Source organism: Centrocercus urophasianus, unplaced genomic scaffold (genome assembly GCF_019232065.1).
Source record: "Centrocercus urophasianus isolate 14NV4802_14NV808 unplaced genomic scaffold, USGS_Curo_1.0 seq_73, whole genome shotgun sequence".
In the NCBI taxonomy this organism is placed as follows: Eukaryota; Metazoa; Chordata; class Aves; order Galliformes; family Phasianidae; genus Centrocercus; species Centrocercus urophasianus.
The window spans coordinates 3,380,730-3,395,608 of NW_024885344.1; the positions used below are offsets into that span (position 1 = coordinate 3,380,730).

Below are 14,879 nucleotides of genomic sequence, written 5' to 3' on the forward strand. Positions count from 1 at the left end.
TTTTCGCGGAGAAACAGACTGGACAGCAAAGATAAGTCACTTTGTGTATTGAGCTGAGCATTTTTATCAGATCTTCTGCCTTCCTTCTTTCACACTCAGGGTCAAGTAGCCAGGGATATAAATGCCAACTTCATGCAAACTCCCACTTTAAATCTCCTGGGCATCTTCTCTAGAGTTTGCATGAGCCACCAATAGAAATGAATGCAAATTAATAGCTTTTTCACAAGAACTGGCTAGCATCAACATACAAGCTCAGTGAACTCATCTAGCTGATTCCCCTACTTTAACTTGAAAAAAAAAAAAAAAGAAAGAAAGAAAAAAAAGTGTTAAACCTTCCATTTCACTCACAGCCTTGCAGCCTTGCCAAAGTGGATTGCACATCCAGTTGTTATCTGAGCATGAGTCATGTTATCTGGAGCAAAACAACCTTTAACTCTGCATCTCCAAGGTTCTTAACGTTTGGTTTAAAAATAAAAGCAGAAACAAAATAAACTCTGATATTTGGGTACAACTATATTTAATCCAGCTGAATCTTAACCTCATCATAGCGCAGCTCTTCCTGTGGGATTTAGCTAATGTTTGTGAAGAACTTGATTTAGAATGAACTGCTGAAAATGGTGTTCAGGACTGCTATGCACCTGAGGGGTTGCTGTGTTTCATTGCTATTGTTCTTGTCAGACCATTTTTTACCTCAAAAACCCTTTTACAGCTCTCTTTACCCCATAGCCACAGTTTTACATGCCAGCTTTCTCCAGCACAGTTCTAGTATTTGTTGGGAAGCAGTTGTGTCATGACAATATCAAAAAGAAAAGCAGAGAATAAGTTTACTTTTCTGCATTAGATGCCATCATTTTGGTAATGTTCTGTTCATTATGTATCTGTGGAGTTTATTTCCCCTATCAGGGTGAAGTATTTTGTGTTTATTAATCCCAAATGTTTCCTGATTTGTGCCAGCACTAGTTACTTTCATCTCCCCAGACTTTAGTACAATGTGTTTCCATTCTCCTGTGCCTGCATGTGACCCTTTCTTCTGCAGTGTCTCCCCCAAATGCTGTGGCACAATGTTAGAGAAACCCCATCCACGAGAGTCATCTCCTCAGGAGATGAGAAAAAGCAAGTTTGCGTTTACTTGATTTAGAAAGCCTTCAGACACCAGAAGACATGGCTTGGCTTTCAAATTGTTAAGGGATGGAAGATGGGGTGTTGTGGAAGCATTGGAAGGCACTGACACAGGTTGCTCAGAGAAGTGGTGGATGCCCCATCCCTGGAGTCATCCAAGATCGGGCTGGAGGGGCTCTGAGCACCCTGGTCAAGCTGTGGGTGTCCCTGTTCATTGCAGGTGAATTGGGCCAGATGGCTCTCAAGGGTCCCTTCCAACTGAAACAATTCTATGAAGTACATGTCATTTCCAAAAACACCAAAGCGAAATCCCAACCAAATGTATTTTAGCATGGAGGGGATTGATGACTAGAGGTGTTTGTAAGAATGCCAGGGACATGAAGCAAGGCAGTGTGATAGGTGATCTGAAACATGCATCTGCCACCAGGAGCTCTCCTTATTAACTGCTGCTTTTCCCTCTCTTGGCAGGTAATGGACAGCTCGATGCCCCTGATTGGGGAGCATGTGGAAGAGGACAGACAGCTGATAGCCGATCTGGTTGTTTCCAAAATGACTCAGCTTGTCAGCACTGCTGGATCTACCCCATCACCACTGAGACCTTGGGTATGAGAGAATAGAGACTTTTTGGTCAAGACGTTTCCTCAAACTCTTTTGTTCCCTCTTTTACCTGTGTGTGTGTGGTAATCAGAAGTCTCATAGAGTTGAACAGTCCCACATGAGAGTGTGTTGTATTGATTGATTCTTGCCCTTCCAAAGAAGTCTCTTGCAGATAGCTTGCATTGCATGCCCCTAAGAAATGGTTTGCTCTCCCTTCCTCCCCTTCTGCATAGCTGTGGTACCACAGTGGTACTGTGGGCCATGCATGTGCATACAAATTCTGGCTTGCTAAATTAAATCCCATTTTTATTGAAGACAACATTTTTAGAGGTGTTTGCAACTCTCTGCTTCACCTCCATCCAACACCCAGTCCTCAGGATAGGCTTCACTCCTGTTTTTGCATCCCTGATCAGTAGGAGACTTAACTACTGTTGAATCCATACAAGAACATGTCATTGTTGCATTTAATGTGCCTCATGGCACATTCAGTCTAAAGGTGCATGTGCTACACTTCTTGCAGCATCTAGCAGGGAGCCAAGAACAAAGGGTTGAGGACAACAAAAACTGTACAAAAGAAAGAATAGGAAGAGAAAGCAGGATAAAAGGGATAACACTGATTGCAACACACTGGATTCTATGGCTTTCTGCCTCTGTCATACAACAGCTCACTCCCTTCTAAACCAAGTCCTAACATGCAGTGTACTCAGAGTAACTCCAAAACAGATTTTAGCTAGAGTGGAGAGGGTAAACATTTAACAGACACTAAAAATGGTTTGGGATAGAGAAAGTGATACAGACAGGATAGGATTTACTCTGGCCAGAATGGAATCAACAAATGCCATCTGAAATAACAAAGATATAAAGAGTGTATAAATGAAGAGCAAAGGGGAGGCCTGCAGAAACTGAGAAGAAAATGGACAGATACATCTGTTGTCTGTGTCTGTGATGTACTGGTACAAGACTGGATTGAATTACAACGGACCTAAAATAGGGCTAAAACAAGAACAAAACAAATGGTCTTGGAAGGATAAGATGTCAAATAAAATATTTAAATAAGAATCCTCATCAAGAATACAACCTACAAATAATCTGTACACAAGATCAAGAAAATTAAAATCACAAATGTTTTATCTGCTGTTTTACTATAAAAAAAGACCTGGGTACAACAAACATTGCTGTAACTGTAAAAATTACAATTGCCACCATAATGTCATAATGCATAGTTAAAAATTGACAGAGAGATATCATTGAATGCAAGGCAAGTGAGATGCAGAACTGGAGCTACAGCTGTAGACTTCCACAGAATCAAGAAAAAGAAAACAATTCTTAATACAAGGTGAGCAGTATTGAATACAGAATCAAAGAATCGTAGGGGTTGGAAGGGACCTCCAGAGATCAGCGAGTCCAACCCCCAAAGGCAAAAGCAGAGAAATACACAGAAATATTAATTCTTGGAAATCCAATGTGTATGCATAGAATATCTACACATTATTGTGGCTATCTGTGCAAGTTTCTGGATCAAAAAAAAAAAAGTAAATTAAGAAACTGACAGAAATGGAAGAAGCAAAAAGTTTTATTAAAGTGAAACTACAGCCATTGAAAAGCAAGTCCAATAACATGGTGGAACAATAAGTCAGAGAGAGTTCACAGTGCTTTTAGGTAACTTCTGGGAACTGCAGAATCCAAGTGCAGTAGGAAAGAGCAGCTTGACCATTCCATGATTCTGCGATTCTATGACTTTACGATTCTATGACCTAGCCTTCTAAATCACCCAGATACTGAGGAAGTGAACATGTAGTGCTAGGCTTGATGTCCCAAGAACAGATGTGGTATCAAAAAATAACCATATGGCACAGACAGATAGAAAAGGTGATTTTAGTAAAACTAACAAGTTAAGAAAAAGCTCCCTTGTACTATAAGCAACTCTTCATGGATGTTAAGAGAACATTGTTTTCCTGAATGCATACATACGTGGCAGATCTGCTCCTGTATGAGGAATGCAAGAAATAAACTCCTAGACCTAATGGCAAAGTAGAAGGAGACATTGAAGATGGACAAAAAAATCTTCCAGATTTGGAAATATGACATTTGCAAAGACCTTTACATACAACCATGCAGGTAACAAAAGGAAACCGCAATGGGATGGAATTTGATTCTGAAGATCAGGTGAAAGAAAGAATGAAACAATTTCTCGGAGTTCATCAGAAGATGGAACCCTACCAAAGGATTGCTAAGCTCTGTGGATCATCCAGCATTAAGGGAGGAAAAGAAGACAACACAGACAGAATGTGGCTCTACTAAATGTAACTGCTGGAAGTGGAGAACTTCTTAAACTATCCATAGATTTTCCTGATAAGAAAGACACAGCAGAGCACAAACTCAGTGATTAAATTAGTGATGATCGATATTTTTAAAAATTATTAAGCCCCTGATCCAGCTGGCTACATCCAATGAAACGAATGTAGGAAGTGAATCAGCTGCCAAAAAAGCACTACTTCATTAGAAACAGTTATTACTCCATAGGATTGGTGTATAATGCAAAATCTATATTTGAAAAGGCTTTAAGAGTAATATAGAAATATGTACATAAGGAAGCCATAGACCTTAAAAATTATCTCAATAACTAATTTTAAAATTAATGCAGAAGACGTATAAACCAACAGAACTGTGACTTAAGAGCATTCACCACAATCTTTTTATACTGAAGAAAAATGATCCATCAATCTTCCTTTGATTCTTTGCCCATCAGCAATTTGAGAATATATTCATAAAGTGGTAGATAGCAGGAAGTCAGTCAAAATAATATAGCTTCACTGTCCCTAAGGCAAGGTATCAGATGAGCTATTGAAGAAAGCGAGGAGAGAGAGGGACTAAAAGGCAAAGTTTCACTGTGGAACAGAATCTGGCCTCTGATGAAGACATAGATCTGAGAGATTTTAAATCTTGCAAATAGTTAGCAAAGTGGAAATTAAAGGATACTAAACATGGTCCTGTCACATTAGTAACTAGTTATTAATCGGGTTGATTGAGCGCAGGACTTCATAGAATCATAGTATCGTTGGGTTGGAAGGAACACTTAAAGGCCATCCATTCCAACCCCATTGCAGAGAGCAGGTACAACTACAGGTAGATCAAGTTGCTCAAAGCCTAATTCAGCTTGACCTTGTAAGATGTTAATAGCAACCATTTTTTTCATGGCAACCATATGACGTACAGTTTTATGGTTACAGCTGCAGCTCTCTCACTGCTCTCTGCCTCATTTCTGCTGTTTCCCCTCTTTGTTTTCTTTGCAGAGGCTGAAGGACCTTGGGTGGCCCTCACCCCTTCACCTCTGCCTCAAAATGCTGTTTTGCCTTCATCTCTTGGAAGCCTTGGGTTGGGTGCAGGCAAAGGCTATAGAGGCCAACATGATTTCCTTTGTCTAATCAAGTCTAATCAGAGATGTCTTACAGGATTAGGATAGTGCACTTCCACCAAAACAAGACAAGGTTTAGTGCCTCAAGCTATGCAGCACTAGAAGCTATGAAATGGAAAATTTCCTTTGTTTCCCCCCCACCACTTTTTGGCATGTCCTAGATAAATAGTGCACAAGATGGGCTGGCAACCTCATCACATTGATGCTAGTCAGTTGAAACTCATTTTACTGCATCCAACTATGAAACATTTCTTCCCATTTCCAAAATCACTTAGCTCATTCTCCTGACCTTCCAGGATCTTCGACAACCCCTTTATCACTGTGTTCCCCATGTAAATAATCTGGCACATACCAGTCTATCTGTCTCCAACTTCCCGTGTTCTTTCATAAACAATTTTAGGCAATAGGCTTACACAGACTTTTGTTAACCTTGGACCAAGCTCTACGTGCAACAGTTCTGTATTGCTTAATCTATTTATTAAAATATATGTCAGAAAGAGTAAACAGTGAGAGGGAAGAAAGTGCAGATGGCACCAACTTATTTGGGTTAGTCAGAACCAAGGATGGTAGCGAAGAACTTCTGACAGAGCTGTGTATGTTAAGTCACCACAATAGTAAACTGTGCTGGAGACTGAAAAGTAAGCTGAACTAGGGGTAAAGAGGAGGAGAATATAAACAGTAGGTACACCTTGCAAGTCCCACTAACGGTGCCACTTGAGAAAGACATTGTAGCAAACAGACTAATGAAAACCATTACTCAGACTAGGGCTGTGTTGGCATGGGAGAAGCAAGGAATTTGGATGCACAAGTAATGATTTGGTGACAGAGAATCAAGATAGTGCTTCATCTGCAGTGATGCAAGCAGACTTGCTTCTGGCATCTGCAGGAAGGACTGCAAAGCCAGGAAAGAGAAGTGTGTGATGAAAATGATTAGGAGCCTGGAAACATTCCCATGGAGGGAGCAAAGGGATTCAGCCAGTTGGCTTTAGAAAGGACATAAATCAGAGAGGGGGCAGTAAAAGTCTACAAAATAATGAATGGCCTAGCAAAGGTAGGTTGTGAGAACTATTCTCAAACTCAAATAACAGAGTTGAGAAGTCTGGAAGGTAGTGAGGCTGAGAGAGCAATAAATTTCCAAGGGTCCAGGTGTCGATGTTTAAAAATATCTAGAATTGTTGCAAAAATTACGTGGAGCAGATAGTAAGCTTCATGTTTCATGGTTTATGCTGGTCCTTACTTACTAGCAATCAAGATAAGACCCCTTAGGGTAAATATATGATTACTCCATAGAGGTTTCCATGGTTCACCCCTTTTTCCTTTGGAGCATCTGGTGCTGGCAACTGTCCAAAATGGGAAATGGGACTAAGAGATCCCTCAGGCCTGATAAATTTGGCAATTCCTGATTGCCTAAAAACATTATAAACCGTAACTTCACTGTTATTCCCTGTGAGCAAACAACTTATGTGCTCATTATTATTCAGCTCTCTCTTTCAGTCCCTTGAAATTTTACCAGTGAGATGCTGTGTGTATATACTTAACAAACACTTCAGGATTCCATTATTCCTATTACCTCTGGGCTTCTCTCTGGGGACTCCGTTTTAACAGGAATGGCTTTTTTCTTTTCTTTTTTTCCTCTAGCCTCCACAAGTTCAGCCTCAGACAATGAAAACTCAGCCTGGACCTCAGCTTGCACAACTGTCTCAGCCACGGCCTCCTCCCCAAGGTACAGTTGTTTGGGACCCTTATGATCACATGGACTGTGAGACCTCAGTTTGCTTTCCAAATAAAAGCTCTGAAGATAAAGGTCTCACTCATTGTTCCAATTCACTGATAAGCAGCCAGCAGATTCTGTGAGCCATTAAAGGAGCTACTGTAATGCTCTGCAGTAGCTCAGAAGGTGAGATGAAAATCTAGTACAGATTCAGCTGATAACACTGTTAGGGTTTGGATCAGCAAAGCATTGCCACTTGAAGTGGCATTGGAGCAGGGTTTTGGGCACACTGTATTTGTGTTTACACAAAGCTGTAGCAGCTAAAAGTGTAAAGAAGCGATAGGAAGATGTGGGTGCTGTCACACCTGGAGTAGATACCAAGACGGTGACACCGGGATCCTTGATCCATCCATACACACATTGCCCTGTCACCAAGGAAGAGCACACCCCCAACTTCTCTTGGCAGCAGAAGCAGTCTTGACTTGTGGCTTGGCCAGAACAACATGTTTGGTTTACTGTCCAGATTTAGCCTGAGGTGTTGAGGAATGGGGCTGCTCTATAGGTACCTCACATCACAACAAGCATTCAATTCACCTTCAGACCATCCTTTTTTGCCACCTTTGTCCCTTCCTTCCTTTGCAATCTCCTCCCAAATAAAATCACACCTCTAATTACCTTTTCCTCGTCAGTTCCAGTTTTGCTATTTCTAAAATTTTGCATTCCTCATACCAAGTATGGTATTACTGATATGATGACTTAGGAATCATTGGCCTTGTAGGATACTTCTTTCCTGAACGTGCCCAGCATTCCCCTCCAATTCTCTGTGATGTTTTTTTCTCACAGCTCCCACTTTGACCACGTGAAATCCAACTAGTCTCACAACACTAACTTTTGCCAGCTTTTCACACTGCTGTGTTATATCCAGCAATATCTCTGAGCCAAGGCTGACTCAATAGCCTAGTCTTTGCTCACAGCTTTAATGACTAAGATTGAGCTGCATGCAGTTTTTTCAAATTAGCAAAAGTGAGTAGTGACCAAAATAATCAAGTTCAGAATCTGTTTTGAGGGTCTGCTACTAATATGGCTGAAACCAGCTGCTGATAATGCTGGAAGAAACCCATGGATAATGATAGGGTGTACAGTTTTGCATAAAAATGTTGACCCCTTGAAGAGCCTGTTGACCCAAACCAATCTTCCTTCCCAATGCAAGTGCTTACCAAGAACAAGAAATATTAATTACATGGAAAAGTACAGCACATTGAAGCAACTTCTTTTGGGTAGAGTGGCAAAACTTCTTTAATTTTTAAAGAAATAAAGAAATGGACTACAAAAGCTCTAGAGACATGGGCATGATACCAGTGCTAGATTTTCTTTTTTTGTGAAATAGGATTTTCCTTATCCTTTTGCATGAAACTGCTCTGAGTAGTCTCTCTTCTTAGCAAATATCATCCCTACATATAGATGCTACTTGCTCGTTTTCCACATGACCTTCCTCATGCTTATTATCTACACGACCCTTCCAGGTGGACCACGCCAGCCTCAGGCATCTCAGCCTCCACGGACAAATGCACCTCCGCAGCAACGGCTCTCTCCTCAAGGACAGCAGCCTCAGAGTCCCCTGTCCACTTCACCTCAGCAGCAAAGGTCACCTGGATCTCCACAGCAAATCAGATCGGCAGCTGGATCCTCTCCAGTCCAGGCTTCCAAGGCAGGCGTGTTCCCACCACAGCAGCCCAGACCTCCTGCCCAAGGCCGGGCTCCGAGTCAGCCAAGCCCCACCGAAACATCCAAGCAGCAAGCCACCCCACAGCCACATCTGAAGTAGGTGCTCTGTTAAACCAATGGTAATTGCAGATACTAAAATAAGGCTTTCAAAAAAAGTTTGTCAGGCAAAACTGTTGACAGGCAGCAGTCCCCGGGGAAAAAGGCCTGGGTAACTGTGAGAGACTTCAGAGGTACAAATGCCAGGCACAACTCAGGTCACCAGTGATTCTGCTGTCTTCCTGCTATCAGGAAGAACCAGTTGTACTTTACATCTATTAAGACTTCACATTCATCCTCTTGTTCATGTGCTCATTGCTAAATGTGTGCTCTGTCCCGACCTTATCAATACACTACTACCTTTCCAGCAGGGTATGCAATCATTACCCTTACAGACTAAGCAGCACAGTATCATAGAATCACAGAATGGCTTGGGTTGGAAGGGATCTCAAAGATCATCTAACTCCAACCCCTTCTCTGTAAGCATGGTTGACAACCACTAGATCAAGTACTGGATCAGGTTACCAAGGGCCTCATCCAACCTGGCCTTGAATGCCTCTTGTAGACAAGGCATCCACAGCTACTCTGGGCTCATCTCTCTCCAATTTAAAGATCAGGATGTGGTGAGGGACCACATCAAAAGCTTTGCACAAGTCCAGGTAGATTACATCAGTTGCCCTCTGTGGCACTACTCATACATAAACAGAACTCCAGATGGTGACTGTATGCTGAAGAGCACTGATGGAACACTGAATTATTGCACATCTTCTGTAGCAGCCTTTTCTGCCACCCTTGGTGGAATGTATCTGACTCCACCAGGGCAGGAGAGTTTTGCGATAAAATGTTTGGTGTTGACCAAGTGGGTGCAAAGAAAAATTGGCACAAACAGACCAGCGATAGAATGTCAGCTAGAATTGTAAAGAGAATTTTTAGACAGAGAAGAGTGATGTTCTGGAACACATTTTCAGTGATCACATCAACAATTAGTAAGGCAAACTGAGAGCGGAGAACTAACAGATCAAAATACTATTGCTAAGGATGCAGTCCCTGTACTTTAATTCAGGAACTGTAATTCAGAGTCTGGTCTTGTGCTGAATTCCTACTATGGACAGTAGAAAGCACTCAGTGACAAAGCACAGTAGAAAGAAAAAAGAAGGAAATTTACTTCATAAGCACAGACCAGATCTGAACTAAAACATTAGGGGCTATACACCCAGTGAGGCCAACCAAAAGACTGCACACAGCAGAGTCAGAGTAGGCATGCCAAGGAGGCTCGGCAACAGCACACTTTGCATGGGACACGGCTACCACTTTGTGCAGTCCCAAAATGGATCAACATTCATGGTGTGGCTGGTGAAAGAAAGGTATAAATTCAGTATAAATGAATATTCAGTATAAATCTACTCTTCTGTATTAACAGTTACATGATCTCAGTATTTGTTGGAAGAGTAGCACCAAATGGCAATTGTAGGTTTTTAATCAAATGCCTTCATAAACAGTTAAGAGTTCTGGACTGTGATACTGGAGCCACCCATCCCCTACTCTCCCGTTCTCCCCAGTTCCTGGATGTCTTAGCATATGGAGATTCTCCTTGCTTTTTTTGTTTTTTTTCTGGAGTGTCTCTGCAGTGAAGCACAAAGCATCAGTAAACAGCTGTAAAAAAGCACCTTCTCCTGCTGAGTCTGAGTTTCAACTCTGTTTTCCATTTCAGCAAATCGCAGTCCCTGACAAACACCTTCAGCATATCTGAGTCATCTCAGAGGGGGAATGCCAATGAAGATGAAGCAAAGGCTGAGACCATCCGCAACTTGAGGAAATCATTTGCTAGCCTGTTTTCCGATTAACAGCCCTGCAGCTGGGTTTGTGCTTCGGCCAGCCCTCACTCTTTGTATAGCAAATGTCATATTGGAATATACTCAGTGGTACCCAGCAATTTACAGCTAATACCTGGGTAAAAGGAATTGAGAAAACTACAGTTGTTTTAATACGAAGAAGATATTCTAATGACGGCCTGAAAGGTGACTGTATAAAAGCGGCATCATTTCATTGTTTTTTGTGCATAATCAGAATTATGTTTGTTCAAGTGACTGAGTTGTAAATCAAATTTTACTCCTGCTAATCCCTGTGGAGACTACAGTTATGACAGTGAAAACTAGATTTTATTTTGGTTTGTATATAGTCCATACAATCACTAACTTCCAATTACAGAATCCTTGTTGAGGCTGAGCTAAAAAGAATATAGGATTATTTCAGAAACAGATGTGCAAAAAAACAAGTAGTCACAGACTGATAAAGCCTGAGTATGGAAATACAGTGAACTATGGAACTTCAGAATACCAACTTTACTTAAAGTCATTTTTCAGAGTAAACTACATTCAAATAAGATACAGTGCCATGCATCAGTAGCTGCCAAAGATCACATGAGCAGGTTAGCCAGATGGACTGATAGTTTGTTCCAGATCATTCTGCTCATAGCAGTTAAAATGTACTTTTCATGCCTTGCATTTATGTCCCCAGCATGTGATTCCCAAGTCTTCAGAAAAAAATGTTACGTTCAAATCCAAAATAACCTGAGAAATGGGCTTTCCAAACACAAACACACACAGAAAACAACTTCTCTCTTTGACCCAGGAAACACTGTAGAGTTCAAATCGACAATCCACACAAATCCACTTTGGTGGCTTAATCACATCTGGCTATGAATGTCCCCTGGGAACATATTTAATTAATAGCAGAGCTGATGAAGTGCACATACTTGGGTGCTGAGTGTTCCATAATGCAGATTGGACAGAGAAATGGAGTGAAATCCTGTCTCACTCCTTGAACTCCCACTGACTGGGGTGAGTGCAAAACGAACCAAGGTGACAGACCTGTGATGGAACAGGAAAACTGTCATCTAGAAATAAGATGAGCTGGGGTCCATCCAGAGACACCAAGCAATGGGAAGGCATGTATGTGACTGCCCCAAGCAGGTAAGGACCTTCTGGAGAAGACAGAGACGGATTTTTGCTGGCTGTGCTTTTCTTAAGACTGTAATATAGAATGAAGCTGTATACAAACATGCTGCAACTAGGACACAGCAAAAACAGGAATGACACAAACCACATTCATAACTGAAAAAAACTGCAGAAATCAATCTAACTATGGCTGCTTCTACCAGCTGAGAGCTCACCCTGTGCATTATACTAATTCTATTTATAATACATTTGATGAAAGCACCAGTCCCCATCCCATCGCCTGACATACGCGAGGCAGGGCTCCAAGAGGAAGCAGGCAAGCCATTCTTCTGTCAATTATTTGAGCCACAACTCATACACACAGCTTCAAGGCCAGGCTTCTGACTTTATGTTTCCCTTTGCAAGTTCACATCAGTTGCACTTAGGAATACCCATGAAGGAAAGGTCAGTAAGTTAGTTACAAACATCTGAGCCAGAGGCACAGATCTTAGCTGTCACTTAAAGAGGTCCCCAAATTGGAAAAAACAACAGCAGTGTTTGCCATCTTGGATCTCATGATTCACTGGTGGGAATGGAGCCAAACGAGCAATTCCTTCAGCACCTGTAATGAACATCTAGATCTGATGCAGTCATCTGGACCTAATACGACCAATCTGAACAAACCTGCACAAATATAATTGCTTTTGTGACCTGTGCACTTTCAGGCAAGTAACTGCATGGCTTTTCCAGCTTGGAAGGCTCTGAAGAGACTCATCTGGACCAATGATTTATATCTCAAGTTCAGAACTATAGAACCACTCAATTCCCTTATGATTTATCCTTTTTTTTTTCCAGCTCTGTTTTGTCCTTCCAAGTTTGCTAAGCAGCTTACAATGCAGCATCATAAACACGTCATTGTCTGAGAAAGAAAACAGACCCTGCTGTTTTGCAATCTCCAGGAGCAATAAAAGAGTGACAAATGACTTCGAGCACTGTTCCACTGGCAAGAACAATAGCAGATTAACAAGCACCACTATATGGACAAGAGGTAATACAACTCTGGTGGAAGAGGATTTCCTTCGCTAACACTTCCCTCAGCATGGCTTATGTCTTGCCCTACTAAGCAGTCACCAGAAATGCAGACAAATGTAACAGTTTACTGCCACAATCCTCAATTGTTCTATCCTACTGATCTTTGTATATCTCTCTTATCAATACATTCTACACATACACACACACACACACACTCAGACCAAAAAGAAAAGAAAAAAAAAAGGTAACTACTACTGGTAAGGCATGGCCCCTTCAATTGACTCCAGATAATCACAACAGTTGGATCATTTGTGGATGCTGCACTTAAAACACAGCAGGACTGTCCTCCAACTGAATACTGCAACAGGACAGCACTGCTCACCTGAGAGCCAGCAGCGACTCAGATCTCTTCATCTGCCTTCAGCTCCCAGCTGGCACCTTTCAAGGGACAAGCAGACAGAACAGGCTCTCCCCTTGATCCAGCCTCCAAAAATGCCTAACAGCAACAGGCACTACCAGCTTATCTTTCCTACCCCTATAGTTGCTGAAAAGCATTTTCTGTTCCGTTCACAAAAGTGCTTTAAAGAACACACTGAGCTGACATCCTGAATTACAGAGAAGAAACTCTGTACCATATCCTATAAATGTTCCAACAGTACAACTAGGGCACTCTCACACTAGATGTTGTGGCGAGCAGCAGATTCACCACCTTTGATGTCGGGCTATTCTAAAATCCCTACAGTCTAACAAAGCAATAGACAGAGGTAATAAAAGGTGTATATTCTTGTTATGAATGGTGCACTAAGGTATATCTAAGCATTATTTAGGTACCCAAATGCAGCAGTTAAAGGAAATTGAGAAGGCAACAGAAAAGTTGTAAATGGAAGTTACGTATAAATCACAGTGTAGACATGGCCCACAGCATGCCTTGGGGTCTTACTGCTGTGAAAACTGAACACCTGGTCAGAGCATGCTTTCATTTTCTTCACATGGAAACCAGGAAACATGAATAGATGCGTGCGTTTGGAATCAGCCCAAGATGGAGCTGGAACACAACTAAGACACCCACCCGTACTCACCACCTGGAAAATGAATTTACATCCTGCTGTTTAGACACAGACTGAAAAAACATCATGTCTTTCTTGTAATATCTAGGTGTGGTATTTCAAGAGGAATGTAACTCATGTTCTCATGCAATTAAACATCTTGTATAAAGCTAAGGCTTAGAGTAACAGTTCTGCTCCGATGACTGCAGCTGTACTTTCTTTCACTTATCACAGATGGGTTTGTAAAACCTTATACCTTGCATATGACTAGGTCATTTAATATGGTCCTTTGAAGTTCCATGAATAAGGTAAAGCAAATTAAAAAAAGAAAGGATTAACAGTTCCCAATTTCCAAGCGACTGCAGTGCATGCAAATGAACAGTACAGGTAAGGAATGGTGGCCACTCAAGCATTTCACCTTTGTGTCTCTTCTGTAGAGTTTGCAAACAGCAAGGACACCTACACCTGCCTTAGAGCTGATGAATAACCAAGTGGCTGGTTTTCAAGTATTTCCTTTGTTCTGTCATATCATTTTATACTGTTGGTCCTGAGATATTCACATTGTATTTCATGTGCTGTTTTATGAATTAAGGAAATTCCTCCGTAGGAAACTCAACAGTTTGGGATAAGGCAAATTCCTTTATCTTTAGCTCACAATGCCTTCATATGGTGCAAATGAACAAAGGGAAGGAACACCTTTCAGGTCACTCATTGGCGTACCTGTAATGATGCCTGATTTATTCTCAAACAAATGTCCCAGTGTCAAAATCCAGGATAAATAGTATCTATTAAATTTGTATGACCTTGCCCGAGTATTATGTATGCATTTCTGAAGGACAGATCACAAGGGCAAAATGGTGCAAGACACACAGTGTAGACTTCCATTTTCCTTTAAAGAATCACTGTTAGCTCCACAGTGCCTGACTACAGACTTAAATGAAAATTCCACTGGAACAAGGCAATTCAAGCACTTCAGAAAATATTAAAGCTAATTTTGATATTGAAGGGGAACCACTGCCCTCAGGCTCTACTGATACTTATGTGGGATCAATAATGGCAGGACTTGCACTGCTCTGCTGTTGCTTTGAAGCAGGAAAAGAGAGAAAAAGAAACACAACATTTGAGAGAAAAAAGAAAAAAAAAAAAAGCATTATTTTACTCCCACAGAGTTAACAGGAGAACCTCCTGACCCAACTGAAGTCAGCTGATTTGTGAAACAAAAGACGAATCACTGAAATGTCACCTGAAAAAGCACAAAAGTA

At 41.4% G+C, this 14,879-nt stretch overlaps 1 protein-coding gene across 2 annotated transcripts in view; it reads left to right on the forward strand.

The window, feature by feature from the left end:
- Positions 1-10,596, forward strand: part of SYN3 (synapsin III) — a 175,146-nt gene extending 164,550 nt beyond the window's left edge. For both annotated transcript variants that reach the window (XM_042837827.1, XM_042837826.1), the window contains 4 exons: positions 1,588-1,722; positions 6,770-6,854; positions 8,366-8,663; positions 10,315-10,596. In XM_042837827.1, coding sequence (XP_042693761.1) covers positions 1,588-1,722; positions 6,770-6,854; positions 8,366-8,663; positions 10,315-10,447 — 651 coding nt within the window. In that variant the 3' untranslated portion in view covers positions 10,448-10,596. The remainder of the gene's footprint in view (positions 1-1,587; positions 1,723-6,769; positions 6,855-8,365; positions 8,664-10,314) is intronic.
- The last annotated feature ends 4,283 nt before the right edge of the window (positions 10,597-14,879 follow it).